Source organism: Halichoerus grypus, chromosome 4, assembly GCF_964656455.1.
Source record: "Halichoerus grypus chromosome 4, mHalGry1.hap1.1, whole genome shotgun sequence".
NCBI classification, from domain to species: Eukaryota; Metazoa; Chordata; class Mammalia; order Carnivora; family Phocidae; genus Halichoerus; species Halichoerus grypus.
In genome coordinates this window covers 193325385-193345963 of record NC_135715.1, presented here as the reverse complement: position 1 = coordinate 193345963, position 20579 = coordinate 193325385, and the positions used below count along the sequence as shown (strand labels likewise).

The 20579-nt window shown below is 47.6% G+C and overlaps 1 protein-coding gene across 3 annotated transcripts in view; it reads right to left on the bottom strand.

Annotated features, from left to right (window-relative positions):
* The window catches only part of FARP2 (FERM, ARH/RhoGEF and pleckstrin domain protein 2), a 117307-nt gene that overhangs the window by 53381 nt on the left and 43347 nt on the right, over positions 1-20579 (bottom strand). For all 3 annotated transcript variants that reach the window (XM_036081844.2, XM_036081849.2, XM_036081848.2), the window contains exons 3-8: positions 14902-15006; positions 13912-13954; positions 12745-12823; positions 10551-10648; positions 8793-8907; positions 2638-2785 (exon numbers count right to left, since the gene is read on the bottom strand). In XM_036081844.2, the coding sequence (XP_035937737.1) occupies positions 2638-2785; positions 8793-8907; positions 10551-10648; positions 12745-12823; positions 13912-13954; positions 14902-15006 (588 nt within the window). The remainder of the gene's footprint in view (positions 1-2637; positions 2786-8792; positions 8908-10550; positions 10649-12744; positions 12824-13911; positions 13955-14901; positions 15007-20579) is intronic.

Here is a 20579-nt window from a genome sequence, read left to right as displayed (position 1 = left end):
TGATCTGGAGAGGGACAGGATAACTACATGGTCTTAAAGGTGTCTCTCCATGGACTGCTTACAGGTTTAAAAACTAGTAACTATAATAACCAGTAATAACTAAAGCTAGTAACTATTAACCAAGACTAGTAATTAAGAACTACAAAGCAGGAATCAAGATTCACACCACCAGTGAGGCTGGATGGTGTCTCAGTCGTGACTCCCTGTCAAGGACGTGACAGCACCTGGGTAGTGGTCCAGCTGGGAATGTGTCCCCTGAACCTAATCCCAGGACAAGAGCAGACAAACCACAAATGGAGAATGTCCTATTAAAAATAAAAAGGACTGTGTTCTTCAACACTGTCAATGTCCTAAAAGATGAAGAAAAAAGAAATGCTCTAGTTTCAAGGACACAGCAGACACGATGGCTAAACACCGTGTCTGGTCCTAGCCTGGGCCCTGTCCTGCAGGGATAACAGCCATGAGGACATCAGCTGGCTGGCTGATAAGACTGGAAGATGACCAGCACATCAGCTGCTTCACTGATAATGGTAAGGCACTGTTCTATTCTTAGAAATGTATGCCTTCAGTGGTCAAGGATTCTGGAGTCTGCAACCCATTCTCAAATGCGTCAGAAGACTTGTGCATGTGTGTGCACGTGTGTTCACGTGTGGTTGTGCATGTACACAGAGTGGGGGTGAGGAAGCATGCCAGGGGGAAGTGCAAACACAAAGCAAATGTGTAAAATGCTGGAACGGGTGAAATCTGGGGTTAGGGCACATGGGGGCTCTATGTGCTGTTCTAATTCTTACAGCTTTTCTGTAAGTTTGAAACTATTTCCGAATAAAAGTCTTTAAAACAGAAGGCTCTAAAATGCTGGCTGGAGGCTCTTTGTGGGCTGGGGTAAGGACCCAGGCCCATTACTATGCGGTGTCCCAGTGTCAACACCTGCAGGGCTCCCGTAAGTCCACGCGGATTTTCTGGACATCACAGTCCCCTGTCTCTAAGATGTCAGCTTGGCCACCATTCCAAGGGAGCAGAGACGGGGAGGGCCCGCCGCAACGCTGAGATTACAGGCTTCCCCTTAAATCCCTGCCATCCGAGCCATACCCTGGAGAGGAAGACCCCTGCCCTCTCCCAGCACGGGAGGGGCTGCAGGTCCGCTGCTGTAGCTCCTCCTCCCGCGGTGACGTCAGGCGGCCGGCCCCAGCCTGCCCCGGGCCGCCAGACCGCAGCCTGACCCCCACTCCTCTCCCACTGCAGACTGTGGGATTTCAGCCTTTCCTACTCCGCACTGTTCCCACTCATCTGCCCATCTCCCAACTTCCAAAACGTCGCTGACACTCGCCTTCTGTGGTTTCCTTATCTAGTCCTTGTTCTTACTAGTTTAAACTTAAAAAAAAAAAAACAAAATCCTTCATTGTCATTCTGTTGGGGGTTTGAGGGAATAAAAATACCATCTGATGTGTTTAATTTGAAGTCTCTAATCCCTGCTTTTAACTTCTTCCAGTTACAAATTTATCCTTTTCTGGAAAAATTACCCTAGCTCGATTGGGATGGATGTGTGATTTTCGTCTCTGCACGATACAAGAACTATCATGTGAGCGAGAAGGTGTGGGAGGCCCTGGGTCCATCACCTCAGTGTGCCTGGCACGGTCTCCACCTGTCAGTCAGTGTACGATAGAACACAATTAACACTGTTTACAAAATAAGATTTTTTTCCCCCAATAGGAAATTGAAAATTTGATGGCTAGGTTAAAAAAAGAAAGGGAGAGAAAAAGAGAACAAGTGTGGCTTGGCTATGGGGGCCTGGATCAGCTGAGCCGTCTTAGGTGACCGTAGGTTAAGAAGAGCCCATAGAGGAAGGAGCCGCTGATGCAGCCCCTGGACTCCCAGGACGCACCCTCCCACGGCGGTCAGCGCTGAGCAGGCCTTTGCAGGATGTCTATGTGCAACTGGAGGCCCACAGCTTTGCAAAGGCCAGACCAGAGGGCTCCCTAGAGGGGGATCGCAGCAGCAAGTGGGACACTGAGCCTGGGTAAGAGGGTGTGGGAGCCCTTCCGGCATCTCCAGGCCACGGAGGGCCTGCACTCTAGCAGCTGCTTTCAGACGCCTCCATACCACAAACCCCAGCACACACACGCTTCACTGCAGGCAGAACTTAGTGGCCCTTTATGGAACTGTCGGCCTCTCCACACACAACCAACACAAAGATACCCGAAGATCGTACTGATGGTTATCATGCGCAACAGCCTCTGATAGTTTCAGTCTGTTCTATTTCTATGTCCTGAAATGAGGACCACAGACACCTCACAGTGTAACTCGTCCAGACCTGCCGCAGGTCCACGCCCGAGGCAGGGAGACAGCTCCACAGAGAGGAGCCAGTGTTTCCCTGAAGGTTCTATGGGGATGACCTTCGGGTCAACATCAGAGGTAGCATGTGACCAGGCGCCCAGGGCAGGGGCAGGGCAGAGGGCTCTGCGACAGTGAGGACAGAGATAAGGAAACAACTGTTCCACTCCATGGAGTGAGAGGTGGGACCAGAAGATATGCAAGGTTCCTCCTCCAAGTCCAAGACCTTATGCATGACAACAAAAATTTACCAGCACGTGTAAAATCAAGCCCCACCAAGTCATAGCACACCCCCGCCCTCCCTACCTGGAACACGAGGACACCCATGTGGGAGACAGCCAGGTTAATTCTGGCCCCCTCCCTGTCAGAAGCTCTGTGAAATCTGAGGCCATACATTTCCAACTTTCGGGCAATTTCAAGCACCTGGAAATCCGACTCGGCAGGCGTCTGGCCCCTATAATAAAGGACGGCATGATCACAGCACTGAAAACAACTTCATTTCTCAAAAAGCCAAAACATACAACAAAATTGATTAGGAAAACAAAACACAATAAAACAAACCAACATAAGGGGCTTTGTTTCAGAGTAGACTGCTCACTGTAAGTTTATTTACCCACTAGAAATGCAGCATACCGCACACACAGACCAAAGAAATTGTCTGCTTCCTTTTATCCTATAATCCATTTCCTGATGGGCAGAATGTTTTCTTTGTATTCACTAGATGCTCAGCCTTATACTTCGTCCTAAATACTGACACAGTCACATGCAAACATTACACACAGAGACAAATATTAAATGCAGGAAACACCAAAGATAACATCAGTATCTCCTTCAACTCATTTCAATACTTTAATAAAAAAAAAACTTTTATAATATACAATTCTAACCATTAGAATATACTTTTTTAAGGATAAAATTATGAAACTGAGTGACAAGAAATTTCTCAAGTTCACAGTCCCGTCATGCTCCCAGGGAAGAGCCCATGACCCATGTCACACGGACCAGCCTCCAGGAGGGTACTGCTCAGACAGGGCACAGCGGGGCCAAGGGGAGAGGGTCCTAGTCAGAGCACCCCCACTCAAGGCCTGAGCCTTACACGTGGGGCTCTCCATCAACAACCCTTCCTCTTACTTCCAAATGCCTGACTGAGCTTTCGGATCTTTTTTTTTTTTTAAGATTTTTTATCTGAGAGAGAGCGCGAGCGGGCAGTGGGGAGGAGCAGAGGGAGAGAGAATCTTAAGCAGGCTCCCGGCTGAGCAAGCGCTGAGATCACTGCCCGAGCCAATACCAAGAGTCCAATGCTTAACCGAATGTACCACCCAGGGTCCCCTGAGCTTTTGGATCTTTAAGGAACAACACAACTGTCTGGGTTATGCCATTCCCATGGTTTCTATTCTTGGACTAAAATTTCCATTCTTGGGAGTTTGATATGGACACTCGACTATCAGCTTATATTTAATAAATCATCATCAAGAGAAACACCGTGTGGGGCGCCTGGGTGGCTCAGTCGTTAAGCATCTGCCTTCGGCTCAGGTCATGATCCCAGGGTCCTGGGATCGAGCCCCGCATCGGGCTCCCTGCTCAGCGGGAAAGCCTGCTTCTCCCTCTCCCACTCCCCCTGCTTGTGTTCCCTCTCTCGCTGTGTCTCTCTCTGGCAAATAAATAAATAAAATCTTAAAAAAAAAAAAAAAAAAAAGAAAAGAGAAACACCGTGTGACAACCATTTTCTAAGGTGTCCTAATGGGGAAGATTTGCTTATTACTTTTTTTTTTTTTTTTTAATTTTTAGTAGGCTCCATGTCCTATGTGGGGCTTGAACTTATGACCCTGAGTTTAAGAGTTGCATGCTCTATTGACTGAGCCAGCCAGGCGCCTCAAGATTTGCTCATTCTTAACGCTTCCAGTGACCACTGCTGCAGCTTCGGAGCGGGGTGCCAGGCAGAGGCTGGGGGAGTTCTGAGGTGTAGCTAGAATCAGGGAGGCTAAGGGAGAGTCTGGTGAGGACTCAGAAGGAAAAGAGTGGAGAAAGCCTTTCTTCTCAGAAAAGCTCTAAGCCTTTGTGAACAGAATTGGGTAGATATGAGGATGGTAAAGGCTATTCTGGTGCGGTCTCAGAAGAAGTGAGGAATACGTTATTGGAAACAGGAGATAAGGGGCGCCTGGGTGGCTCAGTCGGTTAAGCGTCTACCTTCGGCTCAGGTCATGATCCCGGGGTCCTGGGATGGAGCCCCGCATCAGGCTCCCTGCTCAGCGGAGAGTCTGCTTCTCCCTCTGACCCTCCCCCCTCTCATGCTCTCTCTCTCACTTGCTCAAATAAATACAAATCTTTTTTTTTTTTTTTTTTTTTTTTTTTTAAGATTTTTATTTATTTATTTGACAGAGAAAGAGAGAAAGAGTTCACAAGCAGGGGGAGAGGCAGAGGAAGAGGGAGAAGCAGACTTCCCGCTGAGCAGGGAGCCTGATGTGGGACTCGATCCCAGGACCCCAGGATCATGACCTGAGCTGAAGGCAGACGCTTAACCGACTGAGCCACCCAGGCGCCCTAAATACAAATCTTTAAAAAAAAAAAAAAACAACAGGAAACGGGAGATAGGTGATCCTTTTTGTAAAGTGGCACAGAATTTGGCTGAATTATATTTATGTCCTAAAGTGTTTTGTGGAGGGCAGAACTTGCCAACAACGGGACTGGATTCTTGGCTGAAGAGATCTCTAAGCCAAGTCGGGAAGGTGCGGCTGGGTTCCTCTGACTGCTGATAGGAAAGCGCAAGAGAGAAGTGCCTGAGAGATGGAAGTGTGAAACTAAGAGGAAACAGAATTTTAAGATTAGGAAAATGTTCAGCCTATGCATACTGCAGAAAATGAGGACACTCAGGGTGTGGCTAAATGGCTGAGGAGATCAGTATGGACAGAAATCAGGCAGTGGGAGAAGGACCCCAAAGGCATTCAGGTCAGGGCTGCCCCTCCCATCACAGGCTGGAGTGGAAGGTGGAGGGGGTTGGGGGCCCCAAGGCCTCTACGGGGTTTCCAAGGCCAAGGCTGCCTGGAGGGCAGAGCACTGAGCCAAAGAGGATTATTTCTGAGCCTTAAGGTCTAACGTCATTTGCCCTGCTAGGTTTTAGGCTTGTCTGAGACCTGTTATCCTTCCCTTTGTTCCAATTTCTCCCTTTGGAGGGGAGTGCCAATCCTATGCTGTCGCCCAGCATAGTATTCTGTTTTCAGAGGCTCACAGCTGGACGAGACTTGGCCTCAAGCAGAACCATAGCTGGAATCCCAGCCAGACCTCATCAAGATGAGATTCAGGAGAGGCTGTGGGCTTGGGAGGGTTTTGGAGTCGGTGCTGGAGCAGTGGGAACATTCAGGCTGTTGGGATGGAATGAATATATTGTGCATGTGAGGAGAACATGAATTGTGGGGGGTGGAATGTTACAGGGTGAATGTCTGTGTCCTCCAAAATTCCTAGGCTGCAGCCGAACCCCCAGTGTGATGGTATTTGGAGGGGGTCTTTGGGAGAGGGCTGTGTAGAGGACTAATGAATATTAGTGCCTTCAAAGCAGAGGCTCCAGGGAGCCCCCAGCCCTTTCCGCCCTGAGAGGACAGAGCAAGAGATGCCATCTATGAAACAGGAAGCAGGTCCCCCGCACGCCGAATCCACCAGTGCCTCCAGAACTGTGAGAAACCAAGGCCTGTGGGCTACAAGCCGCCCAGCCTGGGGTGCTCGGTTACAGCAGCCACAAAGGACTAAGAGAGCAGCTTTCAAATCTTTTCCTTCAATCTCAAAGGTCCAAAAGAACTGTGATAAAAGTAAAAAACCATTCCTTCAATATCTTATTCAGTGATTACTGAAGTGTGTTTCCAGTGGGCCCAAGAAGATACTATACACTAGGTAAGAAATTTATCTCGGTTAGGGGCACCTGGGTGGCTCAGTCGGTGAAGCGTCTGCCTTCAGCTCAGGTCCTGATCCCAGGGTCCTGGGATCGAGCCCCACATTGGGCTCCCTGCTCAGTGGGGAGCCTGCTCTCCCTCTGCCGCTCCCACTCCTGCTAGCTCTCACTTTCTAGTGCTCTCCCTCTCAAATAAATAAATAAAATCTTAAAAAAAAAAACCCACCATAAAAAATGATGTACAGAAAAGAAGTACAAGAAGTATCCGATGACTATGGAAGATAAAGTCAGCACATGAGAACCATGAGAGCCAACCGGCCGGCTCCGTCGATGGAGCATGTGACTCTTGATCTCGCGGTTGTGAGTTTGAGCCCCACATTGGGTGTAGAGATCACTTAAAAATAAAAATCTTTAGGGGAAAAAAAAAAAAGAACCATGAGAGCCCAGAGAGCAACAGCTGAGCTCAGGGATGGAGGCACTGCTGTGGGAAGAGCCCAGGTTTAGTCCTCTGTGAAGCACATCACCCGATTTCTCCACTGACTTTCACGAGTTTTATATATATATTTATCAATCAATCAATCAGAGAGAGAGGAAGAGAGCACGCACAAGCAGGGGGAGCGGCAGGCAGAGGGAGAAGCAGGCTCCCCGCAGAGCAAGGAGCCCGATGCGGGACTCGATCCCAGGACTCTGGGATCGTGACCTTAGCCGAAGGCTTAACCAGCTGAGCCACCCAGGCGCCCCTTTCATGAGTTTTTAAAGCAGCCACCTTAAGACACACACCTAACATGCGCACATATACACTCCGTGTGGGCACATGAGCACATGCGTGCAAGCACATGGACATGCAAGCACAGGCACACGCACACACGTACACAGGCGCCCTCACTGGGGCATCTTTGTTCGCTCCCAGGTGGCGCTCAGAGTGACTGCTCACAGACCTGCACCATTCCCTCACCTCGCTTCCAGTGTGAGCCTGGCCTTCACCCTGAGCCTCACCTCACAGACACGCCTGCATCCAGACTCGCCAGGCCTGGTGCGGACCCTCAGCCCGAGGCGCTGTGCTCTTTCCTGACACACTGTCCCTTGGTGTCCGAGGCTCTCTTCCTGCTCGCTCACTGTCCCTGTTCTCATGGCCTCTGGTGGTGCCCCCTTCTCACTCACCCTCCCACGGCCAGTCTTTACTCTCTTCTCCATCTGTCTCTACCCTCTCCTCCCTAGGAGACCTGCACGCACAGCCTGTTTGCTCACATGCTGATGACACTCTGCCTGCATCCCAGACCATCTACCTGCTGGTGCCAGTGCAGTGCCCCACCCCCACTCCAGGCACAAATCCCGAACAGGTCGTCATCTCCTGTGGGACGGGCACGGGACTCAGGCTGGCACTGGGAGATGGCCCCTTGCTCCTTTGCCCCCATGTGCTGAACTCTGACACTAAGAGGTGCCCCAAACCATGACACCCACGACCAGGCTGGTGCCCTCACTTGGTCTTGCCGTGACAGTAGGGTCACACGCAGCCTCCTGTCAGCAGCAGGAACGGTTACTCGCCCCACTGCTTAAACCAGAATTTCAGGTGGAGCTGTGGGTGGCAGGCTGGGCTCCCCTGACCCACCTCCCACCCTCCCAGGCTGCTGCCTCTGCCTGAACGCCCCTCACCAACCCCATGTGGCTAATTCCTCAAAGATGCCTGCCTGCCCGAGCAGCCCAGCCACTCACCCTTCTTCTCTCATCGGAGGAGACTCTGTCCTGTAGCCCACACACCACGACGCTACATACACTGGTGTAGCCAACTGCCCCCATGCCGGGCACACAAAAGGCGCTCCCTAAGTACCTGTGAGCGGCAAAACGCCGGAGAAGCACGCAGTCTCGCAGGGCGAATGTCAAGTCCTCCAGGGTGAGAGTCTTGGTCTGTGCTGCTCAAGCTACCCCCTCCCCCAGTATGGACAGTAGGGACAGAGAGATCGCTGGCACCCAAACCTTTGATGAAAAGCTGAGAGGGATCCCAGTGGAGCTTTCCTCATGAGGGTTATCAGACCAAAATGAACTCGCACATCAACAGGCCCCTTCTCAAGGGCGAGTCCAAGCCATCAGGCCCCTGTCCTGTCCACTTTCCCTTTGGTGCGTTCAAGATCACCACCACCTCCCTCCCCAGGCCCTCGGCCCTGGCCCTCCCTCCTCACGGCCCCTTCCTGCACCTCTCTTCACCCCAAAAAAGCACACCGGCATTGAGTCCTGGAGAAACCCAAATGAAGTCGCTCACAGAACAGGGCTGCCAGTAGGTCTGCAGTGCTGGCATCCGCCAGCTCGACCCCACCTTGTAGGACAGCCCACAGACGTCTCGCACACTGCTTAGCTAAGAACGCTCCCACACAGCTGCCCCGATGCCCTGCCCTCTGGTCACTCCTGTCAGGGCACGGACCTCCCTTCTAGCCTCCCCCCAGCAGCGGGACTGTGCCCCCAGGGAGTGCGCAGTTGTGACTCCGGTCAGTGTTGCAGAAGCCTCAGCGGCGGCTTCCGTTACATAAACACACTAGTTCGTCATATGTGGTGACAGGGGGCCAGTGGTCAGCTCTGATGGACTCACGTGTGCTTCCGGTGGAATTCTAGAATCTTTTCAAGAGAATGCTCCTGACTGGGCAGGTACTCATTGGCTTTGAGGTGCTCTCGGTCCAGGGTTTCATCATAATCTCCTATTTCAGCTGAAATGAGACAGTAACAGTATTCTTCAAATAAAGAAAACTACAAGCATTCGTACATGCAAATGCATGAATTAAAAGTAGAAAAAAATTATTCTAAATCTGTAGTAAAAGCATATATCCCTCAAATAAACAGGATTTTGTATCTTATTTTTCCACATATCTTAAGCTATTAAAGGCAAATATAAAGCCAGGTAAGGAAGTTTCATTCTGAGTTTTGAAGAACAAAGATGCTGGTGAGTGACCCCAGGGAGGCCAATGCTGAGCCACCAGTTTATCCTGAGCGGTTTGTTGTGTCTTAAACCACGCTTTATTCGTCTGCAGTCTCAAGACTGCTGTAGCCAGGAATATGTATCTTATTTTATTTGTTTCAGGATAACGTATTTGAAATCATCTTTTCCCTCAGGGCCTCTCAAATTCTTGAGGAACAATGTCTCTTTCTAATTTCATGAATCTTGAGGCTACTCATGTTTCAAGAGTCATAGTTAAAGCCCAATAACCTTAAACGATACACTTCTTTTTTGTTTTGAGACAGCCTCAAATTCACAGAAAGTTGCGCGCACAGTGCCCCACTTTAGGGACCAGGACACTCGTGCCCACAAGCGCAGCGCCTGCCTCACAGCAGGACAGGACTCTGCCCCACTGCCGCGTCTGCGCTTCCGCCGTGGCTGCGTGTCCTCTGCAGACAGCCCAGCTCAGAGGCACCCTGCGGGGTAGGCAGCACGCTCAGGAGAGCGACAGTCCCAAAGGTGACTGTGACTGCACTCGAGCCCTCGAGCCCTCGAGCAAGCGGCTCTGGGGCACGGCCATTCACACTGGAAAGCCATCTGTCTCTCTGAGAGGACTGCAGATCCAGTAAATAATCAGTCCCACCGACAACGTACATTAACAAGAGCCGACAAGGCCCCTAGTGCAGGATGGCAAATCTACGATGGAACTTGCTATCTGTAGGTGCGTATGTGTTGGGGCGGAGGGGGGACAAGGAAACCACAAATTAACCTGCACACGTTCTTAGTTGCTACGATTCTTAAAACTTTCTATATTATACTTGCTGTGCTCAAACTTTCAGACACATTAGTTCTGTGCCAGGGGGACTCTAATCCAGCAGCAGCGTGTTTCCCTTTCCTTGTCAGCTGGGGGCTTCGCAAGGCCCGGGCAAGGCATACCCTGCTTTCAGAACCTCTTCCCACGCTATAATTCTTCCTGTTCTTCTGCGCCATCCCTTGCTCTGTGTGACATACTGAGAAATGTGTTCTTTTTTCTCAGGGTTAGATACCTAACTCATCACCAGGGGGGCTGTGACATGCACACCAGGGAGGTCTCTTTCCAGGGGTGCTGAGGGTCAGGGCTACCATTTGGCTCCCAGACTGAAGGCACTTATGGGAAAATGCGAGAAGGCACAAAGGAGAGACATTCCCAAAGAACGTGTGTGGCTGCCGATCTTGGCCTTGAGCCTTTCTTTCTGGGTGGAGACTGTTTGCCTCAAGGATCTCCACCTTGTAGATGTTAATCTTCAGCTTATCAGAGAAAATGGGCCTCTGTTCGTCATCACACTCTGACCTTGAAGGCGCATCAGGTGCTGGTGGTCAGGAGTGTTGCACACCTCTGACCGTATGCACCTGTGCCCAGGGCGGGGAGATACTAACACTGCAGGAGGTGGGATGCCAAGAGGGCGGCCGTGGTATCCGTGCAGGGCAGACGCTCCTCCAGGAGGTCCCTCTTAAGTTGCAAGGCAAACAGGTATCTAGAAGGGAGTTCAAAACACCACAGACATCAACTCCAGAGGCTCCCGAGCATGCCCCCCGCATGTCTCCATCACAGGAGAGCACAGCGCCCCAGGAAACAGCAGTGACCAGGGACATCAGAGCAGACGGTGAGCAAAGGCAAAGTGACAGGAGGCCCTTTGCTGGTGGCAGCTCAGTGGACAGGGTCACGTGCAGCAGTCCACACACACAGGAGCACTCAGACGCTGGCCTTCCAGACACACCACACCTTTAAGGGAAGCTCACAAATTCATATTACTTCTGTTACACACCCAAAACTGCACTCAACAATTCTGCTGTGAAAGAGCAGAAATATCCAATTAAGATATAGATTAAAATGCGGCTCTGAGAGTTGCAGGCAGATTGAGGATATTTGGTCCTGGCTAGGATCTGAGAAACAGGCACTCCTGAACGGTAAGAAAGGCAATTTGAATGTATTCATATATTCATTTATTCCATCAACAAATAATTACTGAGTAAGTATTGCATTCCAGGTACTATTTCTGGAGTTGGAAGTACGATGCAAGACAACCTCTCTCTTTGTGGGAATTTATACTCTAGAGTGAGCTTACAATTGAAATGTGCCTACCCTTGAACTTAGCAATTTGGCTTTTATGAAGCTTTCCTGGAGAAATATTTTCCAGAGTTTACAAAGCTATGTGGGCAAGGCTGTTTACTTGCAGCAATACAGCAGAGAGACAGCCTAGGTATGTATGCACAGACAGGAAGAGTTCAATGAAGTAGATCACAGCACACACACTGCTGCAAAGCACCCGCGGCACGCTACGACACGCGGGTAAAAGCACCCGCGGCACGCTACGACACGCGGGTAAAAGCACCCGCGGCACGCTACGACACGCGGGTAAAAGCACCCGCGGCACGCTACGACACGCGGGTAAAAAACAAAACAGGAGACAACCACCTACAGGACTAAGGGTATAGTGATACTGCTCTGTAAAATAACTTCTTTAAAGACCTGGGTCCACTTGTATATTGCTATGAATTCATCTGGAAGACACACCTCAAGTGATACTTCTGGACACAATGCAGTGGGCAGACAGTGAAGAGGTACATTCACTTTTTACATAGCTTTATTTTGAAGTTTCTCTTCTTTTATCATAAACAGTACATTTTTCTTATAAACAAACAAAAAAGGAACTTCTGCATAAACATGGCTTGGACCCAGGACTCAGAATTAGGTAATACTTCCTATTCCTTGTTATTTTCCAAGTATATATATTTAAAAGTTATTCCCTCAAAAAGGACTTTTGGTAAACATCAGGTACGTGATACGCTATGAAGATGAGTTCTGTGTTTACTCTTAAAAACACTTTTTGCTGTCGTTGGGGTTCAGTCTTGTTACCCATCAAATGAGGGGCTAGACTAATGGGATACCAACATTTCCCTACGGCTGACAGTCTGTGATTTTGTGATGTTACAAGGCTCTACAAAAACCTTCCGAAGAGAGGTTCATAAGATGCCTATGGTTCAGGGAGGAATCCATTTTTAGTCAGAAGGACTGTTAATACTAGTTCCCTTTTATCTTACATCTGATCTTGGGTTTTGAGTTGGTACATAAAACACAAGAAAAAAAACTTCCATAACCTGTTGCCCAGATGAAACAACTGTAAACATTTCTTTCAGTTACTTCTGCCATAAAAGAAATCACCTAAAATATTTCTGCTCCATATATTCATAAAGACTCTCCAACTCAGTACTTCTCCCAGCTGTGTGTATTTTGTGCCTTTATGATGGGTGAAACTCCTAAGAACCTCATGCATGAGCACAAATCTGTGCTCAGCTGGAGACTAGCACTTTCACAATACACTAACACATACCCCCCTTTTTGTCCCCAAATTTCACCATAAACCCTTTTCTAAGCTCTACTGGCATGTGTGTTTGTGCAAGAGTTAATTGCTTCTACTACACGTTGATCACACCTTCTATGTGTGTTGCAGCTTCATTCATTCTAGGAATACATATATCCCAGAGCACCTCATGAGCCAGGTGCTGCAGGAGACAGAGGTGAATTCTAGACCCTGCTGACAACAGCTGTGCTTCAGCAGGGGCTCTTTACCTTGTATATTCTTCCTGCAACTGACCCGGATCAGGTGGGAAAAATTTCACTGCTAGACGAAGCAATGCGTTTTTTGGCCCTGTGAGAACAAACATTTTATTTATTAAAAAACATTTTTTTTTAAAGATTTTATTTGTTTGACACAGAGAGAGAGAGAGCACAAGCAGGGGGAGCGGCAGGCAGAGGGAGAAGACTCCCTGCTGAGCAAGGAGCCCGATGTGGGGCTCAATCCCAGGACTCTGGGATCAGGACCTGAGCCAAAGGCAGACACTTAACCGACTGAGCCACCCAGGCGTCCCTGAAAAGAAACATTTCAAACTTGACAAGTAAAGTCAATCTCACTATTTTTTCAAATCTTTATATACTTTAGTGAAAGAAAAATGTCATCACTCACTATACTGAACCAGAACAACCCGATTACTGGAAAGAAAAAGCAGAAGGTGTTAGCTCATCTGAGCATCTCCGCTTTACTGAAATTTTTACAACACAGCTGTGTAATTTTCACCAAGCAGGAAAGAGGAGGTGTTGTGCTACAAGGCCACGATGACCTAAATGGCCTTAGGCCACCAGTGACTAACGAGGCTACTGGCACCCATCCTTCTCTCTCACATGGGATCAGATTACAGGTGAATCTGGACCCCTGGACAGCACCCTGTAACTAAGAGGTATTACTATGTGCCCCAATTTTTAAAAATTTAATGGAGACTAACAAAAATTATGTTTATAATTACAAAACAGTATAAACTATTTTATTAAACATGTAATTAAATTGTGTCAACTATACTCAAAAATAATACCACAAAAAATAAAGTTTTAAAAATTGTTAAAAAAAAATTAAGAAGCTAATTAAAGGAAGAACCTCAATGCCTTTTTATAACTTGGGGGGAGAAACTGCATACTTATTTTTGCATATTGGCCAAAAATTAAGTGACATATCCAAGAGCATATCCTGTTACCACTGTGTTTGAGAACTAGTGAGTGTTCGCAGCTGCCGCAGGCTGAGACTAAACAGCAAAACAATCTCCAAGTTCACGCGCCGCTGGCAATCACCTCACTGCTCCCCAGGGTGGGGACAATGAACATCTGGACATACCTCCAATTTGAACAGTCAAGAACAAAAGCATCTTAAATGAACAGAATTCTAAAGAGTTTAAAAAAGGGACTTACTTCGTACTTGCCTAACGATGGGCTTCATAGGTTCCAGCCAAATCTAAAGAGGATTTAAGAAAAGAGATCAAATCCATTCAACGATTTCTCTATTTAATAACTATGCTACAAAATACAGAACTGTTTATAACTAGGAGAGATATTTAAGGTGGGGCCTGTTTTGGCTCTCTGCTCACACACCAGTCAAATCCTGACAAAACACCTGGGAGAGGCACAGGAACACCTGCTTCGAGAAGTGTGGGAGGATGATGAGACACCACGCAGGCCCGGACCCCTCCATTAGGTCACATGCACACTGTTGTTGCTAGGCACAGCATGGGTACCAATAATTATTTTGGGGGGGCAGCTGTTAAGGCCAAACAAATCTTTGGTACAAGATGCACCTGTAAACAACTAATAGACAAGAGTGCCACTGCACGAAGGAGTGGACAGAGCTCAGTAATGCTGACACACTTATCGAATAGGCTGATTTTGGTTTCTTTCTTTTTTTTTTTTTTTAAGTAGACTCCACACCCAGCATGGAGCCCAATGTAGGGCTTGAACTCACAACCATGAGATCAAGACCTGAGCTAAATCAAGAGTCGGACACTTAACGGACTGAGCTACCCAGGCGCCCCTAATTTTGGTTTAAAACAGTTCCACCTATAAATATTAAGTTCCACACTTTTTAAGGTTCATCGATCAAGTAACATGAGGGATAACCAACGAATTTCGTAAAAGTTTGCTCAAAATGATTATCATGCAGATGTCATAGCGGTTGTTTCTGGATTTCCTTGGCACATGTACTGGTGAGGAGAACAAATTTAGGGAGGATGGGAACTCAGCTTAGCTAAAAGGCCAGTGCGGTCTGTGTCTCCACGGTGCAGCTCCAGTAACAGCAATGTGATGAAGTATGGTGCCGTATCCCTGCAGCGGGGCCTCACAGGCTCTCTGTGGCCACGTGCACGGTCAGCTCTCAAGAGCCTGCAAGAACAAGGCAAGGACACGTACCCAGTAGGACCGGGGATGCTGAAACTCCAGCCCAAAGTAGTCACACTCCGTCAGGTTCAAGCGCCTCCACACCTGGGTCAGCAACGTCTGGCCATCGCGCTTAGGCTGTGAAGGGCAGGGAGGGGAACACAGGAGGATTACGTGCCTTCCCACAACATGGGTTCGTGTAACACCGTGGCATGACCCGGCCTCCTGCATGTTAAACTCCATCCTACTGAATTCCTGGCTTCACTCTGCCTTCTATAAGGCTTACAAACCATCACAAAGCAAATAAAGAGCCCAAGGCTCTTTGTGCTCAGAAACTGACACTAACATAAAGCTAGACAATTCCTTCAGTCTTATGTTCTCAGTTGTGTCCTTAGCCATTTTTTCTTTGTCACTTGAGGCATTTTCGGAATGCAGAACCCATTTTCAGCCTCAGTAAACATTTTATCAAACAATTTGATATTTACTAAAAAGGTGGGTCTCATACTCCACGTTTGCATAAGATCCAAGTGAATACTTTATTATTTGCTAGCAACACTAGCAAGAAGAGCATGGACTGTTCAAACATGAGGTGGGCAATCGGCTCTCCATTTAGAAGAAAAATGGAGTTAGATCCCTGGTCCGCACTGCTCAAAAAAATAAACTCCAGTGGGCTAAAGAATAGAACAAAACAGAGGAGACTATTTCTCCAATCTTGGGGTAAGTAAAGTCTTCCTAAGTATAGCATAAAGACAGATTTGATTAAATAAAGATAAAAAAAACTTCTGAGAGAAACAGTGAACGAAGTTAAAATTTAGAATCATAGTGAAACAAATTATAACTTATCTTTCGTATTGCTCTTATGAATTGGATGAAGAAATATAAATGGCTTTTAGGCATAGAAAAAGGTACTCAAGCCCTCTAATAAGGAAGTAAATGAAAACAGCGAGGTACCATTTTTCACTTCAGAGGCCTGGGAGAACAACGTGGTGTGGCTGTCACACACCGCCAGGGGAACCCCGATCCATCCTATCTTCTGGGAGAATTTGAAACACCTCCAAAATTTAAAATGTACACATACGTCTTTGCTCCAGAAATTCCACTTCTACAACTTTCTCCTGCAGATATCTCACACAATTGCACAGAGATAAATATGCAAGGACAAATCCAATGACGAACTGATGACATAAACAGTACATCCATGGTTGAAACCATGCAACTCCCACCAACTCTGTACGTGCTACCGTGGAGTAAAGTCCAAGCCTGACGTTCAGTCAAGAAGGAAAGAAGGTTCCCCTTCTCTCCAGTGTCTGTAATAGAATTCCATTTCGTAAGACACTCACACTGCATTTGCCATTTAGTACTGAATGGGGGTGGTGGGTGGGACAAGCACTTTCATTTTTACATTTTTTTTTTTTAAAGATTTTATTTATTTATTCATGAGAGATAGAGAGAGAGAGAGGCAGAGGCAGAGGGAGAAGCACGCTCCCCGCGGAGCAGGGAGCCCGATGCGGGACTCGATCCCAGGACCCTGGGATCATGACCGGAGCTGAAGGCAGACGCTTAACCGACTGAGCCACCCAGGCGTCCCTCACTTTTACCTTATTTACTAACTTCTGTAATGCCTAAATTTTTCAACAATGGGCATCTGTCATTTTTTTTTTTTTTTTAAGATTGTATTTATTTGCGAGAGAGAGAATGAGAGACAGAGAGCATGAGAGGGAGGAGCGGACTCCCTGCTGAGCAGGGAGCCTGATGTGGGACTCGATCCTGGGACTCCAGGATCATGACCTGAGCCGAAGGCAGTCGCTTAACCAACTGAGCCACCCAGGCGCCCAAGCATCTCTCATTTTTTAAAAGATTTTGAGAGAGAGAGAGAGAGAGACAGAGACAGCAACAGAGATATCGAGAGAGAGCACGAGAGGGGAGCAGAGGGAGAAGCAGACTCCTCTCTGAGCAGGGAGCCCGACACGGGACTCGATCCCAGGACCCCGGGATCATGACCTGAGCCGAAGGCAGACGCATCACCGACTGAGTCACCCAGGCGCCCCTGGCATCTGTCATTTTTGCAGTGAGAAAATAATGTATGTATGTGGGAAGAAAGGCAAATCTCCATTGTTCCAAAGGATTTCATGTTCCTTTAAGTTTAACCAGTAGACTTTCTTGCTGTGTACCCAAGATGTGTTTACACTCCTAAAATGAGAATTCTTATGTGAAGATACAAAAATCTGCACTGTGTTGTGACAAAGAAGCGCACAGCGAATCACAGCACAATGCGCACCTCACGGGAATGGAAAGGTGGGCTGCAAAGGGGTCCTACACTGACAATACATCTCACAGGGAACAGAAGAGCAAGTCTTCTGGATGTAAGTACTGTAACGTCACCTCTTACAAGGATCATGGTGGGGGCTCACTGTGGGGTGGGGGGTGCTGGAAGAGGCACGCCGGGGCTAGCGTGCCCACTGTGCTCTTGTAGAGAACGCCCTCGCACTAGGGCTACTTGGACAGATGTGCAGTCAAATCCCCTCAGTGGTGAACTGGTCAGAGATCACGGAAATCATGGAGTCCACTGCAACTCCTCTGACACTAAACGCTCGTCCCCAGGAAGCTCTCCCACAGCCATGTACCCTCCCCCACACTGGAGGGGTGCGCGGGTGGGGAGCACCACAGGAGGGAACACCCTCACAGTGTGGTGTGCACGGCCCCACATGACCTGGCCTCCCCCATCCAGTGGCGACCTGGATACCCAGTTGCTCCCTCACAGGGAAACACCCTCTCCCCCTCTGTCAGTCTCCAGCAGACCCTCTGAGAACCTGAGGAGCTCATTACCTCAAGGGTAAGGTCCCCTTAATTTCAGTCAGCTCCACTTAACTGCCACATCCCTTGGTACTTATCCCTAGCACCACGCTTAGGGCGCTGTTGTTCACCTATCTATTTGGGTGCATTCCTACTACTAGACGGTCAGAGACTGTGTCATCCATCCTCGAATCTCCAGGCCCACCACATGGGTAGGTGCGCCACGGATAGGCCCCAAACATCCACAACCGCTCTGCTGGCTCAAGCCCTCCCCTCTCCTTTTTCAACCGCAGGGTCACCCTGTGTGCTGTAATGGTAGGACTAACAGCCCTACGCAAGCCCTCTACCCACAGTCAGTACAGCCTGGGCTTGGTCCAGGAGGCCTGCCCAACTGCCTAAGGGATGCTAACGTGTATCAAGCGTACGGACACACAGGGACACATTCACGATGCACCAGCGTCCAAACCAGAACAGGGTTTTTAAAACTGGGCATAAAAATACATTTAATTACGCATTTCTGTTTTAATATACACACATATACACACAGGTATCCATACACACGTATACATATGTATGTGTGTTTAACTCCTGGATTGGAGTAAATTTTACTGAAGTAAAAAAGCTTTCCCAAGTCTATTATCCTATGTTAAGGCGAAAAAAAAGAACTTTGTATTCTGTGTCACCTGAAATACATACTGAACTCCTAAAAAAACCAGCAGAATCAGGTGTTTCCACAAACCATGTAGGGACAGACATTTCCAAAGCTATTTAAATTGGTCCGAAGTATGGTGGGTCGTGGTAGTGGTCTCTTCTCAATCTCTTTCTTGGGAAAGAACCCCCAAACTCCATACAAACACACATACAACCCGAAGAGAAAAATTCCAAGTTATAGGTATCAGTGAAAATATCCTGAGTAAGGGGCCTCCGGGTGGCTCAGTCGGTTGAGCCTTTGACTCTTGGTTTCGGCTCAGGTCATGATCTCAGGGTCCTGAAACTGAGCCCCATGCTGGGCTGCACTCTGGGCGTGGAGCCTGCCTAAGGTTCTTATCTCTACCTCTCCCTCTGCACCCAACCCGCCTCTCTCCAAAAAAAAAAAAAAAATTCTGAGTAAAATACCAGCAAACATAATCCAACAACAACTCAAAGATTAATATACCATAACCAAGTAAAATTAATTTAAAAAACAGAGGATAATTCAATACAGTATCAGCACAATTATCACTATATCATATCAGATCTGTCAGAAAAAAAAAATCCTAGGATTATTCCCAGAATCTGAAAAGCTGAGAAGGCATCTGATAAAATTCAATTTCTACTCTTGATATAAATTTTTTTTTAAAAATATTTTTATTTATTTGACAGAGAGACAGAGAGACAGAGAGACAGCGCGCGTGTGCATGTGCATAAGCAGGGGGAGCGGCAGCAGGAGAGGGAGAATCGAACTCCCTGCTGATCAGAGAGCCCAACAATGGGCTCGATCCCAGCACCCTGGGATCATGACCTGAGCCGAAGGCAGATGCTTAACCGACTGAGCCACCCAGGCGCCCCTGTTATAAATTTTTTTTTTTTTAATAGATTTATTTGACACAGAGAGAGCGTGCACAAGCAGGGGGAGCGGCAGGCAGAGGGAGAGGCAGAAGCAGACTCCCCGCTGAGCAGGGAGCCGGATGCGGGGCTCAATCCCAGGACCCCGGGATCATGACGTGAGCCGAAGGCAGACACTCAACCGACTGAGCCACCCAGGAGCCCCCTTGATAAATAAGATTTTTTTTTTTTTTTTAAAGATTTCATCCATTTTTTGACAGAGAGAGACACAGTGAGACAGGGAACACAAGCAGAGGGAGCAGGAGGGGGAGAAGCAGGCTTCCTGCCGAACAGGGTGCCCGATGTGGGACTCAATCCCACGACCCTGGGATCATGACCTGAGCTGAAGGCAGATGCGTAACAACTGAGCCACCCAGGCGCCCCCCTTGATAAAAATTCTTAATAGGAAGAAAAAGTGATTCTTTAACATTTAGCAAGACGAGGAGGCCACTCCCAACAGTACACTCAATCACTACTATGTGACACCAACATCAAAATAGAGAAAGAAATGAGAGGTAAAAAATCAGAAAGGAAGCAAAACTATCATTATTTGTAGACATGATAATTTACTTTGAAAACCCAAGAACATCAACTAGAAAATTATTATGAAAAAGATAGAATTCAGTTAGGTGGTGGGGGATAAATTTCTATAAATACGTCAAAACAGCCTTCACCTACATACAATTAACCACCATTCTCAGGACAGAAAGGAAGAAAACCACCACATTTGTAACAGCCGCAAAAGGGCTGAAGTGTCTTAGAATAAACTTAACAAAAGAAAGCTTCATGGAGAAAGTTTTATGAGAGAAAAAGGGGACCACAGAAGGGGCGTGGAGAGGTGTAGGGCACACGGTTTTCTTGCACACAAACACCCTCACAGAGGGGTCAGTGCTCCTTGAATTAAGCCAGATTCCATGTTGTCCTAATAAAAGGATTAAAAGGATTCTCTGAGGAACCTGATAGGCTAATTCTACAGTTGGTATATATATTTTTTTAAATGCAAGCATGCCAATGAAAAAGAAAAATAGGTGAGGACTAGCCTTACCAGATATTCAACCTGTTGAAAACCATAGTAATTAAAATGTTTGGTACTCGTGTCTGTCCACATAGAAAAATAACTAGAACAGATTAGGAGATGAAGAAATACACCCAAATATGCAAGTACTGGAGTGCCTGGTAAATGTGATATTTCAGGTCAATCAGTGGGAGGAACACATATTATCCAGCAGAAACCACTTGGTGTCCCTCTGGAAAAAACAAGGTTGTACCCTAACCTCACATAATAATTTCAAGATGAGTAAAATATCTAAACACAAAAACATCCACTCATCAAA